General features: G+C 54.0%; 1 protein-coding gene across 2 annotated transcripts; it reads right to left on the minus strand.

Moving 5' to 3' along the window:
- Window positions 1-3203: 3203 nt before the first annotated feature.
- DOHH (deoxyhypusine hydroxylase) lies at window positions 3204-12757 on the minus strand. 2 transcript variants are annotated; one of them, XM_025367367.1, is made up of 5 exons: window positions 12274-12757; window positions 9666-10010; window positions 6819-6895; window positions 4502-4739; window positions 3204-4053 (listed from the first exon to the last, which is right to left on the minus strand). In XM_025367367.1, exons 2-5 carry the CDS (start codon window positions 9940-9942, stop codon window positions 3734-3736), a joined length of 912 nt encoding a protein of 303 aa, XP_025223152.1. In that variant the 5' UTR covers window positions 9943-10010; window positions 12274-12757; the 3' UTR covers window positions 3204-3733. The 2 variants fall into 2 exon arrangements, with proteins under 2 accessions (XP_025223152.1, XP_025223153.1); XM_025367368.1 differs by having other exon boundaries at window positions 12246-12757.
- Window positions 12758-15471: the final 2714 nt, after the last annotated feature.

A 15471-nucleotide genomic window follows, 5' to 3' on the forward strand; every position in this document is an offset into this window, starting at 1 on the left:
CTCGAACTCCTGACCTCAGGTGATCCACCTGCCTTGGCCTCCCAAAGTGCTGGGGTTACAGGTGTGAGCCACCGCCTCTGGCCTTGTCTTGTTGTTGTTGTTGTTGTTTAGGATATGGGGGTCTCACTATGGTGCCCATGCTGGTCTTGAACTCCTGGGCATAAGAGATCCTGCCTTGGCCTCTAGAGTAGCTGGGACTGTAGGTATGTGCCACCGCGCTCAGGTCTACTTCTCTGTCTCTATAAGGACACTGGTCATTGGATTTAGGGTCTACTTTAAATCCAAGATGATGTCATGCTGAGATCTTTAAGAACATCTGCAAAGACTCTATTTCCAAATCACGTCACACTCATGGGTACCAGGGGTTACCACCTTGGCAAGTCTTTTGGGGGGACACGATTTGACCCAAGTCCAGCTGTTTGAAGTTGCTAAGTTTGGAGGAATTTGTTGTACAGCCATAAGGATCTTAAGTAAGTCTTGGCTAGCAGAACCAACAGTTCACCAGCCAGCATTAGCGGGCAGGAGGGGAGGCAGCGTGCCCGGCACGGGGGCAGGCAGGTGGGCACAGCTGTTGGTGGGGGTGCACGGAACGTCTGTTTGATTTTCTCACCGAAGCCAAAAGCAAGGTCATCAGCTGAGTGAGGATGAGGGAGGTTGGAGGCCAACAAGAAAGTGACAGAGAGGACAGATGGCAAGAGAGAGAACCTCACGGAACTGCAGTAGAATGGATGCTGGCTGCTCAGGAGGCTGAAGTGGGAGGATCACTTGAGCCTCGGAGGCAGAAGTTGCAGTGAGCTTAGATCAAGCCACTGCACTCCAGCCTGGGCAACAGAGCAACACTCTGTCTCTAAAACATAAACAAGATGGCCAGGCACGTGGCTCATGTCTGCAATCCCAGCACTTATGGGAGGCTGAGGAGGACAGATCATTTGAGGCCAGGAGTTCAAGACCAGCCTGGCCAACATGGTAAAACCCTGTCTCTACTAAAAATATAAAAATTAGCCAGGCGTGGTGGCACATGCCTGTAATCCCAGCTACTCAGGAGGCTGAGGCAGGAGAATCGCTTAAACCTGAGAGGCAGAGGGTGTAATGAGCTGAGATTGTACCACCGCACTCCAGCCTAGGCAACAGAGTGAGACCCTGTCTCAAAACAGAACAAAACAGGCCGGGCGTGGTGGCTCACACCTGTAATCCCAGCACTTTGGGAGGCCGAGGCGGGTGGATCATGAGGTCAGGAGGTCGAGACCATCGTGGCTAACACGGTGAAATCTCGTCTCTACTAAAAATACAAAAAATTAGCCAGGCGTGGTGGCAGGCGCCTGTGGTCCCAGCTACTTGGGAGGCTGATGCAGGAGAATGGCGTGAACCCGGGAGGCAGAGCTTGCAGTGAGTGAGCCGAGATCATGCCACTGCACTCCAGCCTGGAAAACAGAGCAAAACTCTGCCTCAAAAAAAAAAAAATTTAAAAAAAAAAAAAAAAAAAAAACAGAACAAAACAAAACATATTGAGACCCCGTCTCTACAAAAAATACAAAAATTAGTTAGGCATAGTAGGGCAAACCTGAGGTCCCAACTGCTTGGGAGGCCAAGATAGGAGGATCGTTTGAGCCCAGAAGGTCGAGGCTACAGTGAGCTGCAGTGATCCACCACTGCACTACAGCCTGGGAGACAGAGTGAGACCCTCTCCATTAAAAAAAAAAAAAAAAAAAAAAGACGGGCCAAGCACAGTGGCTCACGCCTGTAATTCCAGCACTTTGGGAGGCCAAGGTGGGTGGATCACAAGGTCAAGAGTTCAAGACCAGCCTGGCCAACATGGTGAAACCTCATCTCTACTAAGAATACAAAAATTAGCCGGGCATGCATGGTGGCCCATGCCTGTAATCCCAGCTACTTGGGAGGCTGAGGCAGGAGAGTTGCTTGAACCTGGGAGGCAGAGGTTGCAGAGAGCTGAGATCGCGCCAGTGCACTCCAGCCTGGGCAACAGAGCAAGACTCCATCTCCAGGGGAGGGAAAAAACAAAAAAGGCTGGGCGTGGTGGCTCACGCCTGTAATCCCAGAACTTTGGGAGGCCAAGGCGGGTGGATCACCTGAAGTCAGGAATTTGAGACCAACCTGTCCAACATGGTGAAACCCCGTCTCTAGTAAAAATACAAACAGGCCAGGTGTGGTGGCTCACACCTGTAATCCCAGCACTTTGGGAGGCTGAGGCAGGCGGATCATGAGGTCAGGAGATTGAGACCATCCTGGCTAACATGATGAAACCCGTGTCTACTAAAAATACAAAAAATTAGCTGGGCGTGGCAGTGTGCACCTGTAGTCCCAGCTACTCAGGAGGCTGAGGCAGGAGAATGGTGTGAACCCAGGAGGCGAAGCTTGCAGTGAGCCGAGATCGTGCCACTGCACTCCAGCCTGGTGACAGAGCGAGACTCCATCTCAAAAAAAAAAAAAAAAAAAAAAAATACAAACAAAAAAAATTTAGGTGGGTGTGATGGTGCCTGCCTATAATCCCAGTTACTTGTTAGGCTGAGGCAGAAGAAATGCTTGAGCCTGGCAGGTGGAGGTTGCAATGAGCCGAGATCACGCCATCGCACTCCATCCTGGGTAACAAGAGTGAAATCCCATCTCAACAAAAATAATAATAAAATAAATTAAAATTAAAAACCTATAATCAAACATGTGACTTTCAGGCAGGTGTCTCAACCTCTGCACTCATTTGGGGCCGGATCATTCTCTGTTGTGGAGACTGAGTGCTGGAGGGTGTCTTCCAGCATCCCTGGCCTCCCCCGACTCTGACTAGACGCCAGCTGCACACCGCCCCCCCACCCCATGACAAGTGAAGCCGACGCCCCGGGGGCAGGATGGAGCGCTCCGGTGGAGAACACTGCTCAGTGGACAGTCGGTTCCGGTTGCGTTTGGCCGCCTGTCTTCTGGTTTTGGCTTCTCTGGCTGCAGACCAGGAGCTGTGCACCTGTGATTCTACGGCTATGCCCATTTTACAGAGAGGTAAGTGGGCTGTCCCTGGCCACACACGGAGGAGCTGGGAGAAGGTGGGGGTCCGGGAAGGGCCAGGCTGGAGGGCGGTTTCCCCAGAGCCCCCTTGGAGGGAGCTGGCTGGGCACACGCTCTTGGGCAACGTTTCCTGAAAGCCCCCACCTCTCCCTCCCTCCCACGCTCCCCTCACCCAACACACTCAGGAGTCAACGTTTGGCAAAAATAATTTAATATTCCATCTGGGCAGCGCTGTGGGGTCTGCTTGTCCCTCCCTGGCCCCTGTGCCCCACCTGACCCACTCAGGGACCACCACCCCATCCCTGCCCAGGCCTGGGGGTGGGGGAGTCAGAGGCCCCCAGACCCTGGGCCTCATTCCTAGTGAAACTGAAGCCACCATAATGCCAGCCTCCTCCAAGAGCCCCAGCTCTGCCCCTGGCTTCCCTGGCAATCCTCCCCTGTCCTGAGCCGGGCATCCCAGCGCCTCCCGCCGAGTCCCACCCCTGAACCTGGAAACTTCCACCCTACAGCCCTGCGCTAGGCCCCGGGGAGCTGCCAGTGGACTGGGGGAGTCACAGCACAAAGGCAGCTCCTGGGTCCCAGAGAAGGAGGACAGCAACCGTGCACCCAGCAAGACACAAGCGATGACACCGATTCACACACACACCCAGTTTAGACGCCAAAGCCCTGCGGGGGAGGAGCGGCCCTCAAGAGTCCTCAGGGAGCCCCAGGTGAGGGCGGGGCCCTAGGAGGGGGCCCCGTGTAGCTGCTCCAGGCCGTCCGCGTACTGGAAGGCTCGCCCGGTCTCGTGCTCATACATGTCCAGAGCCACCTCGCAGCTCTCACGCACCACGCGCTCTGGGTCGTCCGCGTGAGCCTGCAGCGCGGCCAGGCAGGCGGGCCGGGCGATGGCGCCCAGGGCCTCCGCGCACTCGTGCCGCACCATGGGGTTCTCGGCGCACCGGGCCAGGGCAGCTGCCAACTGGGGCACCGCCGCCTCATGCTGCAGCTGTCCCAGGACGTAGCCGACCTCGTGGCGGAAGAGGGAGCTCCCACAGTGCAGGCCTGCAGGGGAGAGGGGCACTCGCTGGGGCCAGGAGACGTGGGAAGGGGAGCTCTGTCTTTTCTTAAGACATGGGGTCTTGCTATGTTGCCCAGGCAGGTCCCAAAGTCCTGGCGATCTTCCCACCTCGGCCTCCCAAAGTGCTGGGACGACAGGCGTGAGCTACCATGCCCAACCCGGAGTGCTCTATCTTGAGGACGCCCCTCCCCCAGCCCCAGTGATTAGGGCTGTCCAGGGGAACTGACCGCAGCTATGGGGGCGGGAAGAGCTGGGAGCTGTGGGGACCCAGGGACGCTCGCACGGGTTCTTAACAGGCCCCATGGGAAATGCTTGGGGCCAGGCCCGGTATGCCGTTCCCTGGGGCAGGCAGCGGTCCCACTGCACAGATGCCATCACTGAACCTCACAGCGAGGCACTGCCCAGGACCCCACCCGAGGAGCCCCTCCTCACCCTCGGCCAGCGCCAGGGCGGCCTCCTCGCCTCCCGCGTTGCGCAGGGCGAACATGGCGCGGTATCGCTCGAAGAGTGGCCGGGACTCGTCCAGCAGCGCCTCCCGCAGGCGCCCCACGTCACGCTCCTCAGCCGGCGGGGCAGGGTCCACGGAGAGGTAGGGTCCTGCCGTCGGCTCCCCGCCGTGCTGCTGCAGCCACTCCAGCCTGCGCACAGCCAGCTGGCAGGTCTCGGCCACCTGCGGGGAGGGAGTACACAGACAGCAGTTGGTCCTGGGGGGCCACGGGGGCCCTTCCCCATCCCCCCGGGATGGCAGCTTAGCAGGGGAGAGAGCCACTGGCAGGTTAACTAACCGATCCTTCCAGGCAGGAGGTAAGCCAGCGGGGGTGGCTGACTTGTGAGTGATGGGGACAGCTGGACGGCTGGGGAGGGCCTCAGGGAGGAGGTGATGTGGAGGCAGAGACCTCAACCAGCTTAGGGAGGGAGTCAGGTGGAGACCCGGGGATGGGGAAGCAGGTGCAAAGGCCCTGAGGCAGGACCCTGCGGGAGGGGTGAGGGCCAAGGGGACACGCAGGGCCCAGCCTGACTAGGTAAGGCCATGGCGAGGGCTTGGGATTTCGTTCTAAAGGTGATGACACACGGTGAGAGCTTTAAGCATGGAACAGAACAGCAGAATTGAGGGTCACACGTACCCGCTGCTGCCCCGGAGGAGGAAAGACTGAGGGTCAGGGTGGGATGTGGACGAGTGGCAGGGGAGAAAGGAACACGCATGTCCACACAAACACATGCACACGCATGTCCGTGGTGGAATGACTCATAATGGCTAAAAAGCAGAGATAACCCAAGCATCAGCCACAGTGAGTGGACTGACACGGCATGAGCCGTCTACACCACGGAACGTGACTCAGCCACAGAAAGGAACGACGGGGCCGGAGGCAGTGGCTCATGCCCATAATCCCAGCAGTTAGGGAGACCAAGGCAGGAGGATCGCTTGAGCCCAGGAGTTCCAGACCAGCCTGGGTGACAGAGTGGGACCTCGCCTCTATAAAGAAAAAACTAATAAAATAAAAATTTGTTTCATTATTTTTTTTTCTTTACAGAGATAAGGTGTCCTGGGCGCCGGCCTCTACTATGGCGGATGCGAGTAGTAGCAGGAGAGAGGGGGTAAGGAGTCAGAAGCTTATGTTATTTATGCAGAGGAATGCCATGTCAGGAGCACCAATTATTAGGGGCACTAACCAATTCCCAAAGCCTCCGATTATAATGGGTATTACATAATAGTAATCTGACCTCAGGTGATCCACCTGAACATAAAAGAATAGGCCAGGTATTGTGGCTCACGCCTGTAATCCCAACACTTTGGGAGGCCAAGGTGGGCAGATCATTTGAGGTGAGGGGTTCAAGACCAGCCTGGCCAATATGGTGAAACCCCATCTCTACTGAAAACACAAAAATTAGTCAGGCGTGGTGGCGGGCACCTGTAATCCCAGCTACTGGGGAGGCTGAGGCAGGAGACTCGCTTGAACCCAGGAAGCGGAGGTTGCAGTGAGCGGAGATTGTGCCACCATTGCACTCCAGCCTGGGCGTTGCAGCGAGACTCTCTCTCAAAAAAAGAAAGAAAGAAAAAAAAAGCCTGGCCAACATGGTGAAACCCCGTCTCTACTAGAAATAAAAAACTTAGCCGGGCGTGGTGGCTCAAGCCTGTAATCCCAGCACTTTGGGAGGCCGAGACGGGCGGATCATGAGGTCAGGAGATTGAGACCATCCTGGCTAACACGGTGAAACCCCGTCTCTACTAAAAAATACAAAAAACTAGCCGGGCGAGGTGGCGGGCGCCTGTAGTCCCAGCTACGCGGGGCTGGGTAATCCACCCGCCTTGGCCTCCTGAAGTGCTAGGATTACAGGCGTGAGCCATAGCACCTGGCAATAAAGCTGTTATTTTAAAAAACAAGAAGAAATGTTGGAAGGAAGCCAGAGACCCCTGAAGAGGTCTGGTGGGCCAGGGCAAGGTATCAGAGGTAGAGGGCACTGGGTGGGTTCAGAGGGGTCTTGGCAGCTCAGGGGCTCAAGGCCCAGGATGGAAGCGGGTGAGCAAAGCTGGTTGTCGCCGTTTTGCCAAATAGGGCTCAGCAAGTGTCTGTCCGGGTTGTCGCCCTCGCCTCCCTCATCCCTGGGGCATCCTTGGCCAAATGGTCGCCCTGGCAACCAGAGATGGGGAGGGTTTGAGGCTGCTCCAGGCCAGGGCTGGGGCAGGGCTGGGTAGCGCTTCCCAGGGACCCGAGACTGGCAGGGAGACAAGCGGGGGGGGCCTGGTTACCTCGATGACGGGGTCCGAGGAATATTGCTTCAGGAGCTCCAGAACCTCCGGGTCCCCGATGGCCCCCAGGGCCTCCCCTGAGAAGAAGCAGCCAGAGAGTTCACGCCGGTGGGATGGATATGTGGAAAATGCCCGGCTACCTGTGGGACCAGAGGACACCCCTCCCACGGCTCTGCCCCTGTGGGGAAGCCCCGCCTCTGGCCATGGCTGATTGGAGCAGCAGTGGGTACAGGCTCCCCGCTGGACCAATCAGCATCCCCTCCCCAGAGCTAGGCATTGCCTGGAACCGCATCCGGCTGTCGCTCAGAGCAAAAACGCGACCCGATCCCGGCCCGCACCATGAGACAGCGAGACAAGTATGTCCCTGCAACTCGGGATCACAGCTGACAAACAGTTCCAAGAACCCAGGCGGTCAGGGTTGCAGTGAGCTATGATCACACCACCGTACTCCAGCACGGGCGACACAGTGAGACCCTGTCTCAAAAACAAAAAACAAACAAACAAAAAATGCCCAAACAGGCCAGGCCTGTCGGCTGGAGACTCCACTTTGGGGCCACTGGTGCTGCACTTGGGTGGGTTCGGATGCAGGCGCAAGTGCAGTTGTAGCAAGCCCAGGTCGGAGCTAGGCTGGCGGCGGCTCCCTGCAGAGCCCTGGGTGCAGATGTTCGTTTGATTTTTTTCAGCATCGAGTTCAAGGGCCCTGCCTGTGAGGCAGCTGAGCTGGTGGCTTTTGCCTTTCCTGAAGGTTGCAGTTTGCATTTGCGCACCTGCCTGAAAGGCTCCCTCTGCCGGGAAGAGTCCGTCCCGTGTGCGCCAACACACGCTCTGTGTCAGGCACCTCCCACGCGCTAATTGCAAATGAACTCAGTGGTTACAGAAACACAGAAACACAATCCCAGTGACACAGACGCACCAACTACTTGACTCACTGGCGTTCTTTCCTTCCTTTCCTGTCTAGGTCCCTTGCTACAACAGTCCATTTTTTTTTTTTAGACAGAGCTTTGCCCTTGCCGCCCAGGCTGGAGTTCAATGGCGTGATCTCCACTCAGGGCAAACTCCGCTTCCCAGGTTCAAGCGATTCTCCTGCCTCAAGCCTCCCGAAGTAGCTGGGATTACAGGTGCCCGTCACCACGCCCCGCTAATTATTATGCGTTTTTAGTTGAGACGGAGTTTCACCATGTTGTCCAGGCTAGTCTTGAACTCCTGACCTCAGGTGATCCACCCGCCTCAGCCTCCCAAATTGCTGGGATTACAGGCGGGAGCTACCGCACCTGACCTGAACAGTCCTTTTTTTTTTTTTTTGAGACGGAGTCTTGCTCTGTGCCCCAGGCTGGAGTGCAGTGGCGGGATCTCGGCTCACTGCAAGCTCCGCCCCCACCGTTCACGCCATTCTCCTGCCTCAGCCTCCCGAGTAGCTGGGACTACAGGCGCCCACCACCTCGCCCAGCTAATTTTCTTGTATTTTTAGTAGAGACGGGGTTTCACCGTGTTAGCCAAGATGGTCTCGATCTCCTGACCTCGTGATCCGCCCGTCTCGGCCTCCCAAATTGCTGGGATTACAGGTGGGAGCCACCGCACCTGACCTGAACAGTCCTTTTTTTTTGAGGCAGGGTCTCGCTCTGTTGCCCAGGCTGGAGTGCAGTGGCGCGATCATGGCCCACTACAGCCTCAACCTCCCTGGTTCAAGTAATCCTTCTGCCTCAGCCTCTTGAGTAACCGGGACCATAGGCGTTAGCCACAATGCCTGGCTGGTATCTGTCTTGTCACTGTTTTGACTCTCACATACGTGACAGAGCCTGGCATACAGTAGGTGCTCAAAAAGGTATGTCCAATGAGTGGAGTAAATCTAACATACATTTGGAGTGGGGATCTATCGCCTGTTTTTATATGAGCAAAAACTGGTTTTTAAAACACTTTTAAGGGTTTAAGGCTGGGCGCGGTGGCTCACGCCTGTAATCCCAGCACTTTGGGAGGCCGAGGCAGGTGGATCACTTGAGGCCAGGAGTTCAAGGCCAGCCTGGCCAACATGACAAAACCCATCTCTACTAAAAACACAAAAATCACCCAGGCATGGTGGCACACACCTGTAATGCTAGCTACTTGGGAGGCTAAGGCAGGAGAATCACCTGAATCCGAGAGGCAGAGGTTGCAGGAAACCAAGACGGCACCACGGTACCCCAGCCTGGGTGACAGAGTGAGACTCTGACTCAAAACAAATAAATGGTTTAAAACAAAAAATCAAAGGGATAGTACTTTCTGATGGGTGGAATTTATATGAAATTCAAATCTCAGCATTTACAAATGAAGTTTGTTGTTTTTTTACAGACAGGATCTCACTCTGTTGCCCAGGCTGGAATGCAGTGGCGCAATCACGGCTCACTGCAACCTTGACTACCCGGGCTCAAGCGATTCTCCCTCCTCAGCCTCCCAAGCAGCTGGGACTACAGGTGCATGCCACCGTGCCCAGCTAATTTTTGTATTTTTTCTAGAGACAGGGTTTTGCCATGTTGCCCAGGATGGTCTTGAACTCCTGAGTTCAAACGATCCACCTTCCTGGGCCTCCCAAAGTGCTAAGATTACAGGCCTGAGCCAGCCACCGCCCCCGCCCCCCACCCAGTTTGAGATTGGGCACACAACCTTAGCCATTTGGTGACAGACGACCTACGACCAACACTGGCTTCACTGAATCGCTGTCTGGCTGCAGAGCTGCAGGTATTTACTATCTGGTGCCTTATGGGGCAGTTGACCACCCTGATATTTATCACCTGAGTGAGAACGGGGACACACGGGGTCATGAAGAGGTCAGGCAGGAGGGAGCAGGTGTCCGGGACACAGACAGGGGCTCACCTGCCTCATGGCGCACCATGGGCTCCTGACGGGTGTCTTGCAGCACGTCCACCAGCACGGGGATGGCGCGGGCATCCTGCATCTGGCCCAGGCAGTAGGCCAGCTCATGCTTGAGCAGGGCGGAATCGTCACTGAAGGCCTGGCTGATCCAGGCAATGGCACCTGGGCCACCGAGCCCGCGCAGCGTGAACAGCGCCCGGAAGCGGGCCTGCAGGGGCTGCTTGGGGTCCACCAGCGTCTGCCCGATGGCATCCACCTCCTGCTCCGTCACCATCATGCTGTGATGGGCCCCGGCCTTCCACAACCCTGCTCAGGCTAAACCTCGGGACGTGGGCGTGTGAGAACCTACAGCAGAAAAATGAGAGCTCAGGTTAGAAGCCCCCTTCACCAGCTCGTTGGCTTGTTCCTAGGATCTGGGCGGGGCAACTTCCTACCCAGTGACCAACCTGAGCATCTAGGCTGAAAGGTCAGCTCCAACTCCCCTACTAGCTGTGCAGCGTTCCATAAGTTGCTTTCTCTCTCTGGGCCTCAGTCTCTGCACTGCCTCTCACCTATAGGCCTATCAGAAATGACCTCCACTGTCTGCTCTCCACACAGCAGCCAGAAGGACAGCTGACCCCCAGAATGTCCCTAGCAATCCCCACCCGATATTCATGGCTTTATATTTTTAGTAGAGATGGGGTTTCTCCATGTTGGTCAGGCTGGTCTCGAACTTCTGACCTCAGGGGATCTGCCCATCTTGGCCTCCCAAAGTGCTGCAATTACAGGCTTAAGCCACCGCTCCCAGCCAATAATGAAGGAATTCTTAACAGGACCTATTTAGGATTAAACAAGTTTTACTGGGTGTCTGAAGAACTCCCCAAACCTCCATGATTTAGCAGGAGACAAGTTAAGGGCGATTACCCCAGCACCTAGACCCATTCAGATTAAGTAAATTTACTGAGGTTCCAAAGGAAGATCTTCAGGATTCAGATCTTATAGATTAAAAGAAGTTAGTCACTTATGTCTTTAAATGAATGCACACTTACATGTAGATGTATAGCTTAGAGGGTATATAAGCTCTGGAAAACTTTGCCATTTTGAGTTGGTCTGGCGATATTTTCCAGGCCTTCTCCCTGTAACTGGTTACAGAAATAAAAACTCTCTTCCTCCCCAGTTAATCTGCATCTCGTTATTGGACCACGAGAAATAGCAGCCCGACCCTCAGTTTGGTCCAGGAACACCCGTGCTCCTCTCACGTTCCTGGGTCTCAAATGTCACTTCCTCATGGAAGCCTTCCCTGATCACAATGGACAATGTTGTCTTTCATCTCTTTTCGCTTGCTCAACTTTATTTTTCTCCATGGCACCGAAGACTCCTAGATATCATATTGGAAATTATTGGTTTAGTTGTTTGTGGTTGATCTTATCCCTCATCAGAATAGAACTCTGAAGGCTGCGACTGAGTCTATCTTGGTCACTGTTGTATTCCCAGCACTTAGTGCAATGACCAGCACGCAGTAGGGACTCAATAAAAACAATAACCGGCTGGGCGCGGTGGCTCCACCTGTAATCCCAGCACTTTGGGAAGCCGAGGTGGACAGATCATCTGAGTTCCGGAGTTCGAGACCAGCTGACCAACATGGTGAAACCCCATCTCTACTAAAAATACAAAAATTAGCTGGGCATGGTGGTGGGTGCCTGTAATCCCAGTTACTCGGGAGGCTGAGGTAGGAGAATCGCCTGAACTCCAGAGAGGCGGACGTTGCAGTGAGCTGAGATCGTGCCATTGCGCTCCAGCCTAAGTGACAGAGCAAGACCCTGTCTCAAAATAGATAAATAAAAACGATAACCATGACAATAGCCGCTGACAATTACATAGCATTTGCTATGCGCCAGGCACTCCATGCTCTTTACATTCATTAATTTATTCAATCCACATCACTACCCTATGAGGTAGTTACTAAGATTGTCCCCATTTTACAGGTGAGGAAACTGAGGCACAGTTTGGGACTGTGCTTGGGAACTTGCTTGGGAGCAGCGTGAAGAGTTAGGAATCCAGGAAGTCTGGCTCCAGAGTCGGGCTCTAAACCACCAACGCTTTGTTGAATGATTTAGGATGAAAGAACACAGCCAAGGAGGGGAGAAGGGCTGAGAACCTGGAGGATGACAACCTGGAGGATGCTGAGAACCTGGAGAGATGGTTCATCTCAGGACAGGCAGGCTATGGCATGCCGGCAGCCCTCGCTGGTTAACAGTGGCGTCAGCAAGGCTGCCTGGGCCTGACGAGGGCGGTGTAGCCACCTAAGCACAGGTGACCACCACTGGAGAGTGACACCTTTAAAGAGGGATCATCAGAAACCACAGAGGCCAGGCCTGTGCCAGCTGGCAGGGCACTGGGGACCATCGAGACCCAGCCGTACGACATAGGAGCTTCAGGACGTGAGGCAGGCACTCTTTCATGTAAAAAATCCCAGAGAAAAGAGATCGCCGGGACTCGAGACCCCTTAACCCGCCCCATCCACAGCTAACGAATCCCTGAGAACGGATTCCCTAACGAGGCGCTCCCAGTGCCACCGTCCGCCAGACCCGGGCCCCGCACCGTGATCGCCGCCTCCGGGACGCCTCACCGAGCTCTGGAGACTCAGGGCCCGTCGGCCCGGCCAGTTCCCGCGGACGCCTCCGCCACCACCGTTTCACTTGCCGCGACGCTCGCAGTGCGGTCTGGGGGCCGCCATTTTCTCGCCCACGTGACCGTGCTGGACGGCACCAACGCAGCCCCGGGGGAGACCTAGTGAGAGGCTCCCGTGGAGGAGAGGCCCGGAAGCTAGAGTCGGTGCTGGTGCCATAGCTCATGCAAGCACAGGAACAGTATTCCTAGTGCATTCCTCGGGGAACGGGACGGACAACGTATGCCCTTTCACGGGAAAAAATTATCACCAACCCCCCCTACTGCGGTACGAGAAGTGAGAATGGTTTCTGCCGATTCTGCGCCGAGCCTGGGCTGGCTAGCGACGGAGCATGCGCAGTGTTTCTAGGCGCGGTCAGACTCCGGAGGCGTGGCCAATGGGCATAGGGAGCTGGAAACCTAAGTAGATGAGGAATTAAGAAACGAAGAAAATTAGTCGTTCATTCATTCACGTATGTAATAAATAGTACATGGACCTTGAGGACAAGACAGCCTGCAGCCCTTACCCTCGTACGCCTCACAGTGCTGTTACGGAGACAGAAAATAACAGGATAAGTAAACGCAATACCTATTAGATAGTGAAAAAGGCTAACGAGAAAAAAAATTCGGTAGCCAAGGGCGGTGTATGGATAGGGGGAGCAGTTTCAGGAAGGGTGGCCAGAATGTGAGGTGGTGACATCTGAAGAAAGACCTGAAAGAAGCCGGGTGCGGTGGCTCACACCGGTAATCCCAACACTTTGGGAGGCCGAGCTGGATGGGTCACCAGAGGTCAGAAGTTTGAGACCAGCCTGGCCAACATGGTGAAACCCCCGTCTCTACTAAAAATACAAAAATTAGCTGGGTGTGGTGGTGTGCGCCTGTAATCCCAGCTACTCAGGAGGCTGAGGCCAGAGAATCGCTTGAACACTGGGGGCAGAGGTTGCAGTGAGCCAAGATCACACACCATTCCACTCCAGCCTGGGTGACAAGAGTGAAACGCCATCTCAAAAAAAAAAAAGGAAACAGACAATGGAAGAGTAAGGTTAGAAGCAGAGAGAACAAGGACGGGTGCGGTGGCTTACGCCTGTAATCCCAGCACTTTGGGAGGCCGAGGCAGGCCGATCCCCTGAGATCGTGGGTTTGAGACCAGCCTGACCAACATGGAGAAACCCTGTCTCTACTAAAAATACAAAATTAGCCAGGTGTGTTGGGGCATGCCTGTCATCCCAGCTACTTGGGAGACTGAGGCAGGAGAATCGCTTGAACCCAGGAGGCAGAGATTGCGGTGAGCCGAGATTGTGCCATTGCACTCCAGCCCGGGCAACAAGAGCGAAACTCCGTCTCAAAAAATAAAGAAAGAAGCAGAGAGAACAGAAATATGCAGGTGCCAGATTAATTCTGAAGAAGAAACAAACAGGATTTGTAGATGCATTGGATGTGGGAATTTAGAAAAATGATCCTAAGGATGAGTACAAGGTGTTGAGAGGAGCAGCTGGAGAGGTGAACCCCACATTAATTGTTCTCACCTCATCATCCTATCCATCCACAGTCCTGTAGACTCTCCCTCTTAAATAGAGTCAGAATCCAATCAGCTCACTCATCTTTACTGCCCCCGTGGGAGCTTTTTTATGTATTTATGCTTTTGATCTTTTTTCTTTCTTTCTTTTTAAAATTTTTAAAAATTATTTATTTTTTAGAGACAGAGTCTCTCTTTGTCACCCAGGCGGAGTGCAGTGGTATACTCAATGCTCATTGCAGCCTCAAATTCAAGCGATTCTCCCACCTCAGCTGCCCTAGTAGCTGGGATACAGACGCATGACACCTCGCCTAATTTTTTCTCTTTCTTTTCTTTTTGGAGACAGAGTCTCACTTTGTCGCCCAGGATGGAGTGCAGTGGCATGATCACGGCTAGCTGCAACCTCTGCCTTCCAGGTTCAAGCAATTCTCCTGCTTCACCCTCCCGAGTAGCTGAGACTACAGGCACCTGCCACCACACACAGCTAACTTTTTGTGTTTTTAGTAGAGACGGGGTTTCACCATGTTGGCCAGGCTGGTCTTGAACTCCTCACCACAGGTGATCTACCTGCCTTGGCCTCCCAAAGTGCTGGGATTACAGGCGTGAGCTACCGTGCCCTGTTTACAATCTCTCATTTTTTAAATGTGGGCGATTGCCAGGAGTGGTGGCTCGTAACCGTAATCCTGGCACTTTGGGAGGCTGTGGGGTGACAGGATGATTGCTTGAGCTCAAGATTCCAAGACCAGCCTGGGCAATGTAATAAGTCCCTGTCTCAACAGAAAAAAAATTTTTTTTAATTTGGCTGGGCGCAGTGGCTCAGCCTGTAATCTCAGCTACTTGGGTGGCTGAGGCAGAAGAATCTCTTGAGTCTGGGAGACAGAGGTTATAGTGAGTTGAGATCCTGTCACTGCACTCCAGCCTGGGCAACAGAGCAAGACTCTGTCTCAAAAAAAAAAAAAAAAAAATCAACTGGGTGTGGTGGCTCATGCCTGCAGGCCCAGCTGCTCACGAGGCTTGATAGCTTGAGTCCAGGAGTTCAAGGATCCAGTGAGCTGTAATCACACACACCACTGCATTCCAGCCTGGGTGACAGAGCAAGACTCTGTCTCAAAAAAAAAAAAAAAAAAGTGAGCAATTAATTTAAAAAATATGGCTGGGCACGGTAGCTCACACCTGTAATTCCAGCACTTTGGGAGGCCAAGGCAGGTGGATCACCTGTGGTCAGGAGTTTGAGACCAGCCTGGCCAACATGGTGAAACCCCATCTCTACTAAAAATACTAAAATTAGCTGGGTGTGGTGGCAGGTGCCTGTAATTCCAGCTACTCAGGAGTCTGAGGCAGCAGCATCAAGTCTGAGGCGGGAGCATCGCTTGAACCCAGGAGGCGGAAGTTGCAGTGAGCCAAGATCATACCACTGCACTCCAGCTTGGGCAACAGAGCGACACTCCATCTCAAAAAAAAAATTAAATAAAAATTAGTGAAAAAACATAAAATGCTGTGCATAGCAAAGAAATCCCTTTGGAAAGCCAACTTCTAGGTTAAGACAACATTCACAAATATTTATTGAGTAACTACTGTATGCTGGACAGTGTCCTTGGCACAGAGAACACAGGACAAAACAGACACAGTGTCTGGCCTTGTAGA

Source organism: Theropithecus gelada, chromosome 19 (assembly GCF_003255815.1).
Source record: "Theropithecus gelada isolate Dixy chromosome 19, Tgel_1.0, whole genome shotgun sequence".
Classification (NCBI taxonomy): domain Eukaryota; kingdom Metazoa; phylum Chordata; class Mammalia; order Primates; family Cercopithecidae; genus Theropithecus; species Theropithecus gelada.

Coding starts and splice junctions, on each gene's coding strand:
- DOHH (XM_025367367.1), bottom strand. CDS start 9,942: ATGATGGTGACGGAGCAGGAGGTGGATGCCATCGGGCAGACGCTGGTG. Junction 6,896..9,665: donor CATGGTGCGCCATGAGGCAG/GTGAGCCCCTGT, acceptor GCTTCTTCTCAG/GGGAGGCCCTGGGGGCCATC. Junction 4,740..6,818: donor CCTCGGACCCCGTCATCGAG/GTAACCAGGCCC, acceptor CCCTCCCCGCAG/GTGGCCGAGACCTGCCAGCT.